The sequence below is a fragment of the Engystomops pustulosus genome, chromosome 1 (assembly GCF_040894005.1).
Source record: "Engystomops pustulosus chromosome 1, aEngPut4.maternal, whole genome shotgun sequence".
NCBI lineage: Eukaryota > Metazoa > Chordata > Amphibia > Anura > Leptodactylidae > Engystomops > Engystomops pustulosus.
Window position 1 is genome coordinate 226711157 of NC_092411.1, and position 17418 is coordinate 226728574.

Here is a 17418-nt window from a genome sequence, read left to right on the forward strand (position 1 = left end):
GGTTATTTAGTCAACCATATACTATCATTGTGGGGATTTATCATGCGTTCAGTGCCGTATATATTTAAGTCCTAGCCCCTTCGGTGTCGCCGGATACATATGCGTTTAGGATTTTCATGATGTTAGCTACTTACTTGGTCACTACTTTTCAGTCCTATATACAGGCGGTCCCCTACTTAAGAACACCCGACTTACAGACGACCCCTAGTTACAAACGGATCTCTGGATATTGGTAATTTACTGTACTTTAGCTTTAGGCTACAATAAACAGCTTTAACAGTTATCACAGGTGTCTGTAATAAAGCTTTAGTGTTAATCCTGGTTCTTATGACAATCCAACATTTTTAAAATCCAATTGTCACAGAGAACAATTATAAACTTCACAGTTCCGATTTACATAAAAATTCAACTTAAGAACAAACCTACAGAATCTATCCTGTATGTAACCCGGGGACTGCCTGTAGGACTAATTGACTTCTTCAAAATGTAAGTGTCTTGACACATTGACAATAGATATCATGAATGGAGAAACTTGGCCTATAGTCTGGCACTTGCCAAGAATTTAACCAAGTTTACCTTATTATGAGCGGTTAATCTTCGTTCGCATTCATGCTTCTGGCCACAAAAAGAAAATCGCTGGGATTTTGTGGGCTGGGAGTATGATTATTAACCGGCCATTAAAAGGTCCTGCATTCATGGTGGTATCTGTTCTGTAGGCACTGTCATTGCTGAGATGTTAAAAGAAAATGAAAAAAAAATCTGTTACAATTTTTATTTATTTTTGCAAAAATGTGGTTTATTTAATAGTCTACAAATTTTATTAATGTTATGTTCACGTCACCCCATCCCCTCAAAGGCACCTTTCAAATTCCTTTAAACAGATGACCGGAATCAAAAATCGCAATCCAACTTTTTTATATATCAAAAATACAGAGTGACATAGAACACATGTACATCACCAAGTCTTTGGCGAGATGTGCCAATTGTCCACAAGGAAGTTGCACGCTAGGAGACCATGGCCTTTCACTGAGATGCTAACGCCCGTATAGTCCTGTGTGACGTTTCCCGTTTTAAATTCCTGTCTAACAAGTAAAACCAGCCTATTGTTTGACAAATATTGATATTTCAAAGCCTTTCCTGTATCCAGAAATCTGTCAATTCATAGAAAATTCATTTTAAATTTTTAGGTAAAATAGCTTTTTGGTGCACTGGGGGTGGGGCTATACCTGCTGCTGCACTTGTGTTTTTCTTGCTGCGCTGCTGATCACTACTCAGCAACTCCCTTTTACACAAAGGTTAACATTTTTTAACAACATATTGGGGCTAATTTACTTACCTGGTCCAGTTGCGATCCAGCAGCGCGTTCCCCGACGAGGATTTGGGTTCTGCCGGGATTCACTAAGGTCCTTGCGCGCGATATCTACCAGGTGTCGCTACTGCGCCGAGGTCCGCCGGAGTTCACGTTCTCCTCAGTGCATGTAAGTGCTGATCTTGTGACACACTTATTTTTTAAGTTCCGTGGTTTTTCCAAATCTGTCGGGTTGTCCGACGGACACGCCCCCTGATTTCTGTCGCGTGAAAGCCGGCGCCGACGCGCCAAAAACGATCGCGTTCGCCAAAATCCCGGGGCAATTCAGGGCAAATCGGAAATCGTTGGTAAACCCGGCGAAAGTGCGCGTTTTGGACCCTTAGTAAATGAGCCCCATGGTGTAGAAAGAAGAGAAAAGACAAATTAAATATTAAAAATGAAATTGCCATTGAAACGGCAGATCACTGGGAAACAGGAGACCTATGTCTGAAAAACATTTAAAATTCCCTTCAGAATCCTGGTTTTACTTGGTTGTTGATTTGGGAGCCGATAGATTCCCTTTTAATAATGAATACCAAAATGTGTAAAAACAGAAGCATTGAGAGAGTGTTCTGTGATTTTAGTGGATTTATTTTGTATTGCGTATGCCATACCAATGATGTTTGTATTCTTCATGGTTATAATCCTGTTTTTGATATAAATATTGCACCTTTCATGTGTTGATAGCATAAACTTCTATCGCTTATGCTCATCTAATCACAGCCATTAACATCCTCTCTCTGTGCTGGCTTTGCTTCATATACTCAGATGAAATCACCATAAGTACCCCACAGAAAGTAAAATTATCCATAGAAACCTATGTGCTTATATATTACATACTGAATTATTATATTATTTTGTGCTATTCAAGCTCCTCTGGACATGGCACAGTGCATAGTATTCATCCTCCGTTTCTTTTTTTTTTCCAGTGATCATCTGCCATAACTGTTTTATGTTAGACTTTAAGAGGTTCAGGTTATTATATTATTCTTTAAGGGAAACTTCATCTTTAAATGGGTTTTCTGACTATTTATTATTTAACTTTTTTAGATCATGCAAAGCAAGCTTTCTACTGTAATATTTTTATGAGATATGATGATGGTAATCTTGTAGGGTTCTCCTTGGTGTAGCCACTAATATATATGGCTCTCTGCATCATGATCCCTGTTAGCATGTGCATCTAGGAGGTAGGCCAGAACTACTGAGCATGTGCGTCCACCAGCACTGATCACATAAGTTGGACTTGTGTGAATGAACTAAACAGCAGGGGGCACCATAACAAAGCCTTAATTTCACTACATTGTAAATTTATGTTATCCCTAATCTTACAAAGCAAACGTATATTTATTGTAGGGCAAATCCAACTAGACACATATTTTACAATATTTTTATTGAAATTGAATGATTTAGAGCAACCAGTAGGATTCTAAAAAAAACATTTAGCAGAAAAAAGGGTAAAAAAGATGTGATGTCTGTAGAAGAACAGCAAAACTATACCATCGCATATGTCTGTTTAAACTGTGAAATAGTGTTAAAAGCGGAGTTGTACTTTATGGGGAGGCCATCACATTAAAATGCAGTCAAATCTGTAGGCAGTATGTTATACAGCAGGAGAAGCTGAGCAGATTAATAGCTGATTTTTCGGGGAAAAATATTTGTATAATTCGTCATCTTATATCTGTGCTTTTTACTGATTGTCATTAAGTAGGACCAGTCACTGGGTGGAGATTTAGGAGTGGGCTAAATAAAGAAGTGTCAAGTAGTATTATAATTCTTTAATAGAAAATGAAAACCATATATTAATCTGCTTTTCTCCAACTACTAGGGTATAAATTTTGCTTCCGCTGTTGCTCCTCAGATTCTGGCGTGTTTGGATTTTCTCTGTTCTTGAGCTATGAATGCTGTAAATTCTACCCCTAATGAGCTAATTGGGCTCCCCACAGTATGTAAGGTGGTCCTGGGCTATGACAAACAGCTTAGCACCACCTATCTGACAGTAAAGATCCTGATTAGCATAATGGCTGCAAATCTAACAAAAAGGAAGGGGGTAAAGAAATGGCGCCAAGTGCAGCAGAATCTGTAGAGCATCACCTTGACTGGATTGAAAAAGTTTGAGATGCTGGTGGTGAAAGGTCCTCTTTAAGCAAATAACCACAAAATAAAACCATCTTGGGAGGTGAGGATAAGGCCCCTTCCACACTAGCGTTTTTCACACGTGAGTTCTGCGCGTGCTTTTGACGCGCAGAACTTGCATTGCACTCTGTCCCATTGTTTCCAATGGGCCTTTCCTCATTTGCGTTGTTTTTCACGCGCGTGCTTGCGTTTGTTTTGACGCGCGTCAAAATCGCAGCATGCTCTACTTTTGCGTTTCATGCGCGTTTTTCCCGCCCCATTCAAGTCTATGGAGACGCATCAAAAATGCATTGCAAGTGCAATGCGATTTAAATGCATGGGTTGCTAGGTGACATGAATAATTCCCCTGCTCGAGATCGAGCATTTAATTAAAAAAACACAGTGAAGAACAGTGAAGAATAGAATAAAAACAGTGAACACAGGATCATTTAAGTGAAAAACACAGTAAAGAACACAGTGAAGAATAGATTACAGATGTTCGGCACATCTGCTTACTTGTCGGGAGATGCGCGCGGAACTGTGCGAACAAAATAGCATGTGAAGAACACTATATATATATGTGTAAAGAACACATTGCAGATGTTTCCATACATCTGCAATGTCTTCTTCACACATATATATTGTTCTTCACATGCTATTTTGTTCGCAGCGCTCCGCGCGTATCTCCCGACAAGTAAGCAGATGTGCCGAACATCTGTAATCTATTCTTCACTGTGTTCTTTACTGTGTTTTTCACTTAAATGATCCTGTGTTCACTGTGTTCACTGTTTTTATTCTATTCTTCACTGTTCTTCACATCTGCTAACTTGTCAGGAGATAATATACGCGCGGAACAGTGAAGAATAGATTGTAGATGTTTGCATACATCTGCTAACTTATCAGAAGACATTCTTTTTCAATTAAATAAAACATTTTATCCCCGAACCATGGTCCCTTTGAAAAATGCTCGAGTCTCCCATTGACTTAAAAAACGTGCGTGAAAAACGCACCGAAGACGCAAAAAAAAACGAACAACACGCGCGTGAAAAAACGCAAAAACGTTAATGACTCCAAGGAAAAATGGAACAAAAACGCAGCCAAAAACATCAGTTTTTCACGCATTGCACCCTGACGTGAAATGCAACACTAGTGTGGAAGGGGCCTAAGACAGCTATAGAAAGTTAGGAACATGTTTTTAAAACTCCCTCTGATGTGGGCCCAGCCTTTCTTACACTTCATACATTAAATGGTGAACAGGATGCCCTGTACAGCCTGGCAGCTATATATGGAGGCAGACCAAGCTCTGCTGGAGGAGGGAAGGCCCGGCACAAAGAAGAACAGGTAGGCCTATCGCATGCCTGAGCCTCTTTGCAACACCCTTTTGTCACATGCCATGATCATTTCCTTCTGTCTGTGCATGTTTCCTAGATGTTGTACATAATGTAAGGGGCTGCTCAAGATGCTGCACTTCATGCTGGCTTTGATAAAGCTCCTACTACGACCCAATTTGTCTTGTCTGTATTGCATTTGTCCTTTATAAACCCTCTCCATTCTGAATCATATCATTGGTTCTAATGTCCTTTTTTTTATCCACATTTAATTTCACTAACTTATTGCCTGTGTATGACACTTGCATCTGGACTCGGGTTAACGCTCCGCATATTATTACAGCTACATTGTTCTGCTAATTATATGACAATAGGTTAAATTGTGGGAATTTTGTTGTGGGTATACAGTACATAGCAATTACTACTAGTATACATGGTTAAGATGGTTTCCACCGTCCTTTGTAGGCATTATTTCAAGGTTTGTATTATTGGGTGGACCACCATGACCAAAGGTGGAATTGGTCAGAGTTATAAAACAAGTGCAGATCAATGTTTTACATCATCAATCATCACTTGTCCTTATGTCCTAGTAGGGTAACCTCCTGTACCCCCTACCAGAGTGTAGGAATAATTACCGATACTAGTCCCGATCTCTTCATGGGTTCATATCATGACAATATATTAGGAAATAAACAATTTGTTTTCCTGCTTTTCTTTATTATCTATCGGAGTACCACTGCACACACCATAAATAAGTGTTTATCTAGATTATAAGGAGTCCAAATGATACCTGCCATACTATATAGATAAAATCATGGCTTCCAGTTATCTAAGAAACTATTGCATAAACCTTTTTTTTTCCCTGTAGGAATATTTGGCAAGGCTCCGGCAAATCCGTCTCCAGAATTTCAATGAAAGACAGCAAATCAAAGCTAAATTACGAGGAGAAAAGGTAATCTATTTATACACAATGTGATTTTAGAAAGAAGTGGTTCACTAAAGCTGTGCATGTATGATCTGTTAACCCATTATTGACTGCAACTTTAGGATTTTATATTGGCTGTTTAGGGGACTTCTTTTCATAAAGATTTCTGGACACAATGTCCTGATATCTTAACTAAAACTTCATAGCAGGATTGTATCGTTTCCAGGTGCACTTGGGGGAAGGGAGTCTTCACATTGGGGCACTCCCCTAGTGCACAAAGTCCACTTACAGCCGTGGAATATAAATGCATGTTTCACAGTCCTGCTGATGTTATAAAGCACACAAAGTACTTTAGTATTTTTCGGACTATTAAACGCACCCCATATTTGGACATAATAAAAATAATTTTTCAAACTAATTAAAATTCCCTTATTGTCACACAAACATCTCTGTGATAGCTACCACACAAAAGGACGCTGTGGCTCTAAAAGTGTTGTGGTGAAACACTTGGCATGCTACTGTGAGCTTGTGTCAGTATGACACTGCCTTCAGTTCCACATTCGCTAAGATCCGTCTTTAAGGCTGCCTGGTCAAGGAGCTCCTGCTGCAGATGATCGATTGGTGATGAAACCACTCCCTCTCTTCTGCAAGGGGAAGGAGCTGGAGGTGAGTCTGAACAGGAAGCACATGAATATGCCCGATATAGCTCAGAGGAATTATGATGATGGATGGGGTCATTTGCGTAGATGCTGAATAAGCTTTACAAACTGACTATGGAACTTTTTAGGCATGGGGAATAACAGTATAGGGATAGTTGTACTGTTGTTTAATAGCAATTTTTATAGAAATGTTTAGTTAGTATTGCTTCGTTTAAAGGAAGCTGTCACCAGGGACCTCATTTTCATTAAAGACAGGATGCAGAAGCTTATTACACTTGCAGTGCAAATCTTTCTCTCTGCTTTTTCTAAGCATTTGCATTACAATATACATGTGTGTTATAACTTACTCTTGCATCCTGACAAAATCCTGGGGTAGTCACAGGGACTGGACTTTGGTTTGAATGCATTTCAAAAAACAACGTGTGTTACTCACTCCTCAGATCTTAGCTCCCACCCTTGTGCTCTTGCACAGCTCCACCTCCTGCTCCTTCTCAGAGGTCACAGCCTGGTCAGCCTGACATCAGTGGGGGAGGGACAGTTGTACAGGAGCACAAAGTTGGAGGCTGCCTGCAGGTCACATGTTGTTTTTTGAAATGCATCCAAACCATAGCCCAACCCATGGGTCTATGCCAGGATTTTGTCAGGATGCAAGGTAAGTTATAACACTCGATTATATTGTAATGCAAATGCTTAGAAAAGGCAGAGAGGCATTTTTGCACTGCAAGTGTCATGGGCTTTTACAATTTGTCGTGAAAATAAGGTCCCTGTTGACAGGTTCCTTTTAAGTAACCGGTTCCCCTTAAAGGAAACCTACCACTGCTCACATGATGAAATCATAAAAGCCACCACCCTGTAGGCTATTTAATACTGATGCCGGTAGATACTTTGGTTAGGCACAGCGATCTTTAGTTTAGCTAAAAAAACAATTAACTCGTATATGCAAATTAGCCCTCCGGTGCTACCCATACGTCATCAGCCCTCCGTCGATGCCTTCCAATTCACGCCTATTCACGCCTCCTTCTTTCTACCCGCCCTCCTTCAGCTGCTGAGACCAGTGAAAGACGGAGGCGTGAATAATTAACAATCGAAGGCATCCACAGAGGGCTGATGACGTAGGGGTAGCACCGGAGGGCTAATTTACATATGTGAGTTAATTGTTTTTTTAGCTAAACTAAAGATCGCCTTGCCTAACTAAAGTATGTGCTGACATCAGCATTAAATAGCCTACAGGGTGGTAGCTTGTATGATTGCATCATGTGAGCAGTGGTAGGTTTCCTTTAAGACTGGAATATTATGTGCCAGCCTTAACATTCCATCCGCCGTTGTACGATATGCCAAATATACTCTGGTTCTGGCACCTGGATCAATTCTACACAAGGTCCTGTCTGGTATAGAATTCAGCTATAATTTAAGCCAGATTATATAAAATTCACTATGATCTCCACCTTTCCACTCCTACTTTTAAAAGCGACATGCAGGTGGCGAAAGGGGGGGGGGGGGAAGAGTCGTAATTTTCTGTCCGTACACCAAGATGATAACACCCCCGCTTTCCCCTTAGTGCTTATTACTGCATTGAATTTATAAAATCTTCTAAAAAATAATATGAAGTTTCTTTGCACATGATATCATTATTTTTTTTTATAAAGTATAGAGTGGAAATATATTTTAAGTCCTACAAATGAGTGAAATGTTACATTTGGAAGATAGGCTACATAAAAGCACAGAGACATTGTAATGCGAATGGTTAGCAGTGATAATTTCCATATTATGCCTATCAGTATCCTGCAGATCCAAAAGACAGATAATTAAGGGTCAGAGTAGGAAACGTGGGTAGATAAATGTGAACACTGCATTAATTTCCTCCAACAGCGAGCATGTGTGCAGAACGGATGCCATAGCCCGAGAAGGCTAGCCATTCATCTGAGCTGCAGACAGCTGCTTCTGGATGATTAGCTCTCATCAGCGCTGAACAGGGATTGATGACAATAAAAGAGCAAAAACCGAACACCTTTTGGCCGTATTAAGTTGTGATAAAAGCTCTTTAGAATTCTTTTTACTGGAAATATAAAAATAACAGTAAAAGGTGGAAATGTGTTACACATATTTATGAATCCAAAGTCTATTAAAATAGTTTCTCATCCAAATTCTCTTTGGTTAAGGATAATTATTTTCTTGTCTAGTTAGAATAGTTTCTCTATAATTATGACTGTGCAAAAAATTTACTTTTTTCAAATATTTGAGCTGAGGCTTGTTAAGTCTAAAAAGGAGTAGTTGCTACTACAGATACCTGGTTGATGCAGTGGGTGGGTCTACTTAGTACTAACGTTCCTGTATAAGTGTGTGGATACCTTTCAGGCACTGAATAGGAACACCCATTGGACTCCTAAATATTAAAAATAGCAAATAAATTGCAAATGACACTCTTTCTCTACAATACAATTCTAGAATCTTTACCATATGATTTATCAGTCTGTTCTGCTCTGTAACAAACCGCCTGTATTTTCATGGTCAAGTGGTGCCCTATCCACAGGATATGGGGTGACCTGGTGAACACTGGTGGTTCATCTGCTGGGAACCCACCAGTCAAAATAAAGGGGACAGTGTGCAGGAGGCTTAAAATGAATTGTTTCTGGCACCGATGGCTTACTGATGCCATTTCTTGGTAGTCCCATAGAGAACTACTATTTCTTTCACTCCTATAGAGAATAGGGGAATAACTTTACAATTTGGGCAGTTCCATTTAACTTTTATTTACTATGCATTTGTATATAACATATACCATTTTATGTCACTCCATTTAAACAGGGAGAAGAAGGTGTTCCGGGTAGAAGAGATAGCATTGATGAAGCTGAGCTAAGAAGAAAGAAAATTGAAGCTTTAAAGGTATACTAGAAGTCCTCCAATGAATTTCACCATTTTAACCTGACAATATGGGGCAGATTTATCAAGTGTCTGAAAGTCAGAATATTTCCAGTTGCCCATAGCAACCAATCACAGCTCAGCTTTCATTTTACCAGTGCTCATGAATATTTTAAAGGGGAGCTGTGATTGTTTGCCATGTGCAACTAGAAATATTCTTACTTTCAGACACTTGATAAATCTGCCCCTGTGTGTTATTTCTGCCAGGATATTGTGAGGACCGAGCATTAATTCTAGGGGCTTATTCACTTCAACCTCTATATCAGTGTTGGCTCATTCATTAATACTGTGATTCAGTGATCTTTAAATTGAATTCTATGTACATTACATTGCCGCTTAAGCATGTAATCCTCTTGTTATCCGTTCTATCCATCTGTAGACTTGTTGCGTGTTACTGACATACCAGCTCAGTATGTATAAAACACAACTAGGCTATGACTGGATCTGAAGCATCAGATTCTGTCTAGATTTGTAATCCTTCCAGTCTCATAAACACATCACAAAGCATTTTTCATACCTATTTTGTCTTAGTACACATGTTATTCATCTAGAGCAAACTCTAAAGTTTATGATCTTCGTCTATGACCTTTTTTTTTTTTCTTTTGGAGGCCCAAGCAAATGCTCGGGCGGCTGTTTTAAAAGAAGAACTTGAACGAAAAAGGAGAGAAGCAGATGAGAGGGAAAAAAGAGCCTGGGAAGAACATGTAAGCACCATGAACACTGCTGCATATTTGTTATGCTTTATGGGATTTGTTCTTCTATATCTCTTGGATTGGAAACCTATTCATCATAATCTCTACTTTTTGGAAGTGACTAAGTAATTTATTTTTATATCAAATCTAGTGAGGGAAGTCAGCAAGAGACATATATTAATTGGTGTCCTTGGGTAAGACTATAGGCTTCCCTAAGTAAGAAGGAAGGGTCTATATAATGTCATCTTGGATATATATGGAACATATGCAGAATATTTCATAAGTTTCTTATAGATATGGGTCCTTCTGTGACCTGCACTCACCATGAAAATGTTACTACCACCTCCACTTCTTTTTCTGTGGCCATTGTGAATGGAGAATTAATTGAGTATATAGCTATGTACATTCACTAGGAGTTCGCAATGCAGCCACATATGTAGGACCTGCATTTATACGATTTATTATGACATGTTGTGTGGACATCCATTTGTTATCACCATAATGGTACGGATCTGCAAAAAAGTTAAAGGGTTATACCGGGAATATGAATGTCTGATACAAAAACTGATAATGATATTAATAAATTGAAACCATTTCAATGTCATTAATCACAAAATAGAAATCAAATATATCGCTTTTATGATTTTTCTCCAAATTTTATGGGCCTTTTAAAGTAGGTAGAGTTGTAACACTAGATGGCCACCAGAGGATATTACAACTCCCATGAGCCCTCAGTTACAGCTCCGCCCACTCATTCTCTGTTCCCACTGATGATGTACCAGACTGTCTTGCCCTGTTACCATAGTAATGATGTTTAACTGCCATCACTGCACAATACCTCAGCCCCACTGAGTTCATGTCTTACCACAACACTTGCCATACTGGATGTGTCACATACTTTACTGGTGTACCATGCACCAGCGTGTGTTAATTTGCGGATTGCCTCCATATACATCATCATTCAGTCCATTTCATGTAAAAACTCTCTCTCCTCCAATACACCCCTCTTCAGCCCCAATAAATGACATCGCTATTCGTCCATTCCCACTTCACATTCTGTCCTGTCACACACCTTCACTTTTCACCTCTATGAACTGGCCCCTCAGCACAGATATCTGAGGCTTCTCTGCCCACTCAAACGCACTGCAAGCAACCGACGCCTGTAGTCCCCTACTTAAGAACACTCGACTTACATACAACCCCTAGTTACAAACGGACCTCTGGATATTGGTAATTTATTGTACTTTAGTCCTAGGTTACAATAAACAGCTGTAACAGTTATCAAATGTGTCTGCAATGAAGCTTTAGTATTAATATTGATTCTTATGACAACCCAACATTTTTAAAACCCAATTGTCACAGAGACCAAAAAAGTTCTGGCTGGGATTGCAATGATAAAATATACAGTTCCGACTTACATACAAATTCAACTTAAGAACAAACCTATAGACCCTATCTTGTATGTAACCCGGGGACTACCTGTACAGCCAAACATGGTGATGATTACATGACCTTCCACAGGGACAAAGTCACAGGACCTATTAAAGGGCCAGTTGCATTTTAATTCTTCATTACAGTGTATGTCCACAACATTTTTCTGCTAAGGGGAGCAACATTTTAAATAAAAACTAATTGCATATAAGCTTGTATTTTAATGAACCCCTTAAATATAAATTATGCTTATTCCTGGAATACACCAGCAAGTTATTTGTGCTACATTCACATTAACGCTGCTCACCCCCGCCCCCTTCCATATAGGAACATTGGGCATGCCGCCGTATTCCAGCGAAAGATAGGATATGTCCTATCTTTCTCCCGGCTACGGAGCGGTGCCGCACCGTACCGCTCCCATAGGCCGCCGTGTGCCCATTGCTGTGTATGGGGTACGTATATACGTCGGACGTATATACGTACCCCATACGTTCGTGTGAATGTACAGTAGTAGCCTTATATGGTTTATTTTGCACATTCTCTTTAGCTGCACATTATCCATGCTAGGAATCAGAGCTCTACAGTTCTGTATTGATCAACTATCCTAAATACAGGTAATTTAGATTTTAATGCTGGAATAATGATCAAACATCAACAGTAGAATTGCAGGATTCTTTTCCATTCTCCCTTAGATTTTCAAACACTAAATTATTTTTATCTTCAAAATTGCAATATTCAAAAATACAACTTATACTGCAAGAAAAAATAGAGATGTGCCCAAATCAATGCAGCAAAAGAAATTCTAACAACCACTATTCTTATTCTTGGCACCCTATAAGCTGATTAGCCTATCCGCTGCTAGAGAACCTAATTAGCATATAGACTGCCAAAACTAACTCTACTAATTGCTCAGGAACACTGATGGCTCAAACTAATTTTAAGTGGCCCTAAATTTAAGGTTGCAGAGAATAAAAACATTTTGCTTCAAGGGCGTTCTGGACAGTAGCCCAACCAAGTTTTTAATTTTTGGAAAATTTACACAAAAAAAACAAAACTGCAATTTAAGTCATACTTTACCCACCCTGTAATCATATATTTTCTTAAATCAAACAACATGCTTCTGTCCGGCAGTTTACAAATATGGTTACCTTTCCACCATTTCTTAGTTTCATTTTTTTCGTGTTCCCTCCAGTGGGTGGAGCCAGATTGTAGTGGGTGGAACCAACATAGACAAAAGCAGAAAAGGTTTGGGGAGCGATTTTGGAGGTGGGAGGAGGCAGATTTAAGCTGGGACACCTCCACTGCACTTTTAATGCATGGATGAGAGGTTTATTTTGCCTGTTCTTAATGACTGGTTACCTTTGAAACCTAGAAGTTCATTCCCCAACACCTGGCAATTGCATTTGTCTTAATAAATTGTTGACAGAATTTTACACCTTCATTTACTCACTTGTCCGGAGGAGTTCACAGAAAGTGCATTGTCCCATAATGTACCGTATTGCGTTTCAAGATCGTGTGCCTTATATCCTGCATGTGTCGCTTCCCCGCTCAGGTTCAACGGAGTTCACCTTCTCATTCCCGGTGCATGTAAGTGCTTGATTTTGTGACACAATTTAAAAGTTAAATGCCCAGACGGATCGTCCGGTGGCCTCCCCCCGATTTCTGCTGCATGAAAGCCAGCCCAGCTGCGCCAAAATCCTATCACGTGTGACACAATCCCCTGTTAAATATCTGTGGACCCTTAGTAAATAAGCCCCACTGTGTATACAAATGCAACTTCATTGTTGATAAATACATTCAAGCAACTTTCCAGCAAACCATTATTCCATTCAAAAAAAGACGTGAGGAGTTCATATGGGAATTAGACAATTACACTTTAATTTTCTACAGAAACTTGATCCATTTTAGTTAATGTATTTTGTTTTCTGGTGTGTTTTTTTTTTAGCAGATAATATTTATATGTTTTCTGTTTGTTGCACTGTCACAATGTTAAAGGAAACCTACCACTTAGTATGGCAGGGGTAAGCTGTAAGTACCGAGCACCAGCTCAGGGTGAGCTGGTGCCGGTACTTACTTTCGTTAGTGTTAAAACCGCGGTATCGCGGTTTTAACACTTTTTAAACTTTAGGGCAGAAGGGGATTCGGCGCTGCGCGCGACCGTGCGCGCGCAACATCTCCGCTATTTCCTATGGAGGCGCGCGCACGATCGTGCGCACGCAGCGCCGAAGTGTCTTCTGCCCTAAAGTTTAAAAAGTGTTAAAACCGCGATACCGCGGTTTTAACACTAACGAAAGTAAGTACCGGCACCAGCTCACCCTGAGCTGGTGCTCGGTACTTACAGCTTACCCCTGCCATACTAAGTGGTAGGTTTCCTTTAAGGTGTCTGATTGTGTTTTTTCCAGCACGGCAGTATTCCCACCTTTTGATTTCCCCAGGGATAGGTATGGCAGTGCTTGTGTTATAGTGCGCAGTAAAGCATGGGGCACTGACACTCTGACTTCATATTATATACCCAAAGCAGACGGAAATAAAACTGTCAACCCCAGCAGCTTACATTCCTTCTTCTCTACACTACAATAGGCTCATTGACATTAGAGTAGTCTTGGTGCTTTTATTACTCTCCGGATAGTCATTAATTAAAGGCCAAAAGAAGCACTTCATAAAAAACACCTTATAAGCTGTGTATTTGTCCTGACCTTTTGCACAGCTTATAGTGTCCCTTCTTTCCATGGATTGTTACAATCATGCCTACAAGTTAATAGCAATAAAAAGAGAAAAAAAATAAAACAAAAACAACTTGAGTAATTTTTAGTTTACAAAATCTGTAAAACTAACCTCATGTTCTTTGTATTTTGAAGGGTTTATTTTATTTTCATATCTATATAAAAAGAAGAAATAATCCTTTGACCCCTGAAATTAAACTTTTTGGTCTGTAGATATCACTTTTTAGGATTTCCTTCCCCTCCTAACACATTGATATCTGTATAAATTAGAGAGGAAGCTCATTGTGGCGCATGCAGATGTTGTTGGAAGTTGTTGTACTTATAAATTACAAAAGATATTTATGAATATCCATTATTGGTATATTTTTTAAACCAACTGATCTCACTTGACATGACTGAAAACTATGACCATGTACATCCAACCTTATTTATTTAGTTTTTTTTGTATCATTCTTTATTATGAATAATTAAATGTGACAAAACAGTAATAAACCTCAATTCGAGATATAGGACTCGCAGGTCCCAACAAAGTAACATAGAAAATAAGATGTTACATCAATTACAAGGAAAACAAATAACCCACATTTTAAAGATCTCTAACAATGTTCAACCAATCTTTTACAACACCTGTATAGTAAGAGCTGCAACAAAAGCTCCTGCATACACGATCACATCCAGCCTTATTTTTAATAGTTTGTATGGTATGTTATACAACGTGCCATATTGGGTTTGCAGGGGGCATGGTTCAAAAATAAATTTGACAGCAGAATGGGCATTATTCATCACTATGTGCACGGCCTTAGCAAGTTAAGAGCTTCTAAATTTTTAGTAATCTTGCCCTTGTTACACCTCCCTTTCAAAAAGTGCTGATGGTTGTAGAAAACCAAAGTTTTGCACAGTTTGGAGTAGAACTAAAAGGAGCAACTTGAAGGTTTTACCATTAACAAAAAGCAGTAATATATTCTTTCATATAGAAAATGGCTTGCAGCGATCGTGGCAACTGATCAGCACCACTAGATGATGCCGTAAGGGGGCAGTTGCTCCTCCCTAATGACGTCAACAGGGTGGTACACTAAGCACCACTGCTGTTCAGGTGCCACGCTCAGGCTCAACAACTGCAGTGATGGGAATAGATTAACAACAGGGAGATAAAATTCCCCTCATCAAGGGGTCATCCCCAGATAGTGTCAGCCCGCACACCCTGCTGGTTTTACAGAGCTCAATTTATTCTTAATTCTCTAGTAGGCATAACAGAGGAACTAACAAAATACTAAGGAGAAAATGCTATGAAATTTTAGTGTTATGGTAATTATAAATAATAACTAAATGAGAAAAGCCAAGAAACAGAACACATCAGTTTTTACATTTAATACAGAGCTGAACAACTTTTGTTATAGAGACGTGGGTTACATCATTGCCTATGAAGTGGTTCTCAACCTTTCTAATGCTGTGACCCCGCAATACAATTCCTCTTGTTGTGGTGACCCCAAAACATGCAACTCACACTAAAAACACAATAAAATTGCAGCTCCAATGGATTTAGGCGACCCCCAGCTGTGGTCGTTTGACCCCCCCTGGGGTCCCGACCCACAGGTTGAGAACCATTGGCCTATAGTCTTGAATTGTTACTTATCCCTGTTTTATAACAGAGTCCAGAAACACCACCACTAAGGACCTGCTTATATACAACATTTATCATTATTTCTTGTTTCTATAATGATATTAGTCCACATTTATCAAAAGTAGTGCAAAGTGCACCATGTGCTGTTTGCCTCACTAATGTGCAGGTTGCGCCAGAGTATTCAAAACTGGTGCACGGTCTTCATTGATCTGGCGCTCCCTGCTCTGCTCGAGAAGTGTGCACCTTTAACATAGAACGTGCGACACAATTCTGTCTAATTGTAGTAATAAATGTGGTGTGTGGTCCAAATCAGCCCCGTAACGCTCCGTGTAGACTTTTGTGGTGTGACAGACGGTACAGACGGGCCACAAAACTGGCACAAACACTTCATAAACAACCATGCAAGCAGTTTTCTCTTTCTTTTCAGTATATTATTATTATTATTATTATTAGAACACTCCTCAGTCCCCCCTCCCAAATACATTTTTAGGCACCTCTCCTTTAGTTTATAATGCCTTCAGTCTTTGGCAGTCATCTGACCAGGTATAAATGGGGGTAAAAAAATAATTCTCCTTAGTACACCCCTCCTTAACTTGGATATCCAAAGCCTAATGGCAAATTCGGGCCTCCTCTCTATTGAACTTTGCTGTATTGCTTATGCTTACTAATTTTGATTTATTATTTCCTCTTTGCCATTTACATGTTACAGATTATCTGCAGTGTAGTCATATGGAGCATTCACCATCTCTTCACAATGCCCCAAGACTAATGACCGGCTATTGTCTAATTTCTGTAAATATATCTACTCAGCAGGCAATATGTACTACATTCAGGCCAGGTGGAGAGATACAGACCTTTATGTTAGGAATGTCGCCAATTACAAGTATTCAGGATGTGATGAGACGGCGTTAGTCATCGGGTGAAATACACATTTGTATCTGTCACCATGTGAATACATTCTCTCACCTGCAGCCAGCAGTTCTCATCCCTGGTGAAAGGTTAATTGTAGCCGTAGCAGGGTGTCAGGAGTCGCTCCTGTGTGGTCTGCCAGGTGCAGGACTTGTTTATTTGACACCTTGAAATGAGGAACGCATAAGGTCTCCATCTTGCACGTACACCCATCATTTAACCTGCTTTCTCCTGGGTTTTATGGGACATTCATACACATGTAATATCGTAATGCACATCAACACAAATGATCTCATAGCTAGTATTCAATGACTGTGGCTCTCCTGGATGTAAAGTATACAAATTCTTTTTTTTCCCCAACTTTCCAGCACTTTCTAGCACAAATCCCAATTTTTATTGTCTTGCATGCTATAATAGAAATGCAGATGTGAGAGTAGATAATGCCAGTAGTTTCCATACCTTCTCATAAAGCCTGATCCAGGTTGAGCCCAATTTTATTTGGAATATCAGCCCTTTTATGCACCAAATCAGAGTTGAAATTGCTCCCCAAAGTGTCTGAAGGAAGAAATTACTTTTTCTTGCATAAGCCTTCCCTCCCTAAGGGGAACCATAATTTCATCTTTAGTACCTAAACAGCCATTAAGAGATCCGATTTACTATGTGGCTTGTATGCTTGGTGGGTGTCTATAGGACATAATCAAGTCATGGGTATCTATATCATTCATCCTCATTCATATGTTATAGAAAGTTT

General features: G+C 39.5%; 1 protein-coding gene across 5 annotated transcripts in view; it reads left to right on the plus strand.

The window, feature by feature from the left end:
* Positions 1-17418, plus strand: part of NEK1 (NIMA related kinase 1) — a 95472-nt gene that overhangs the window by 27963 nt on the left and 50091 nt on the right. For 3 of the 5 annotated variants that reach the window (XM_072119972.1, XM_072119963.1, XM_072119947.1), the window contains 3 exons: positions 5657-5740; positions 9178-9254; positions 9896-9995. In XM_072119972.1, the coding sequence (XP_071976073.1) occupies positions 5657-5740; positions 9178-9254; positions 9896-9995 (261 nt within the window). Of the gene's footprint in view, positions 1-4717; positions 4802-5656; positions 5741-9177; positions 9256-9895; positions 9996-17418 lie in introns of all 5 variants that reach the window. The other 2 variants (XM_072119979.1, XM_072119956.1) reach the window with 2 other exon arrangements.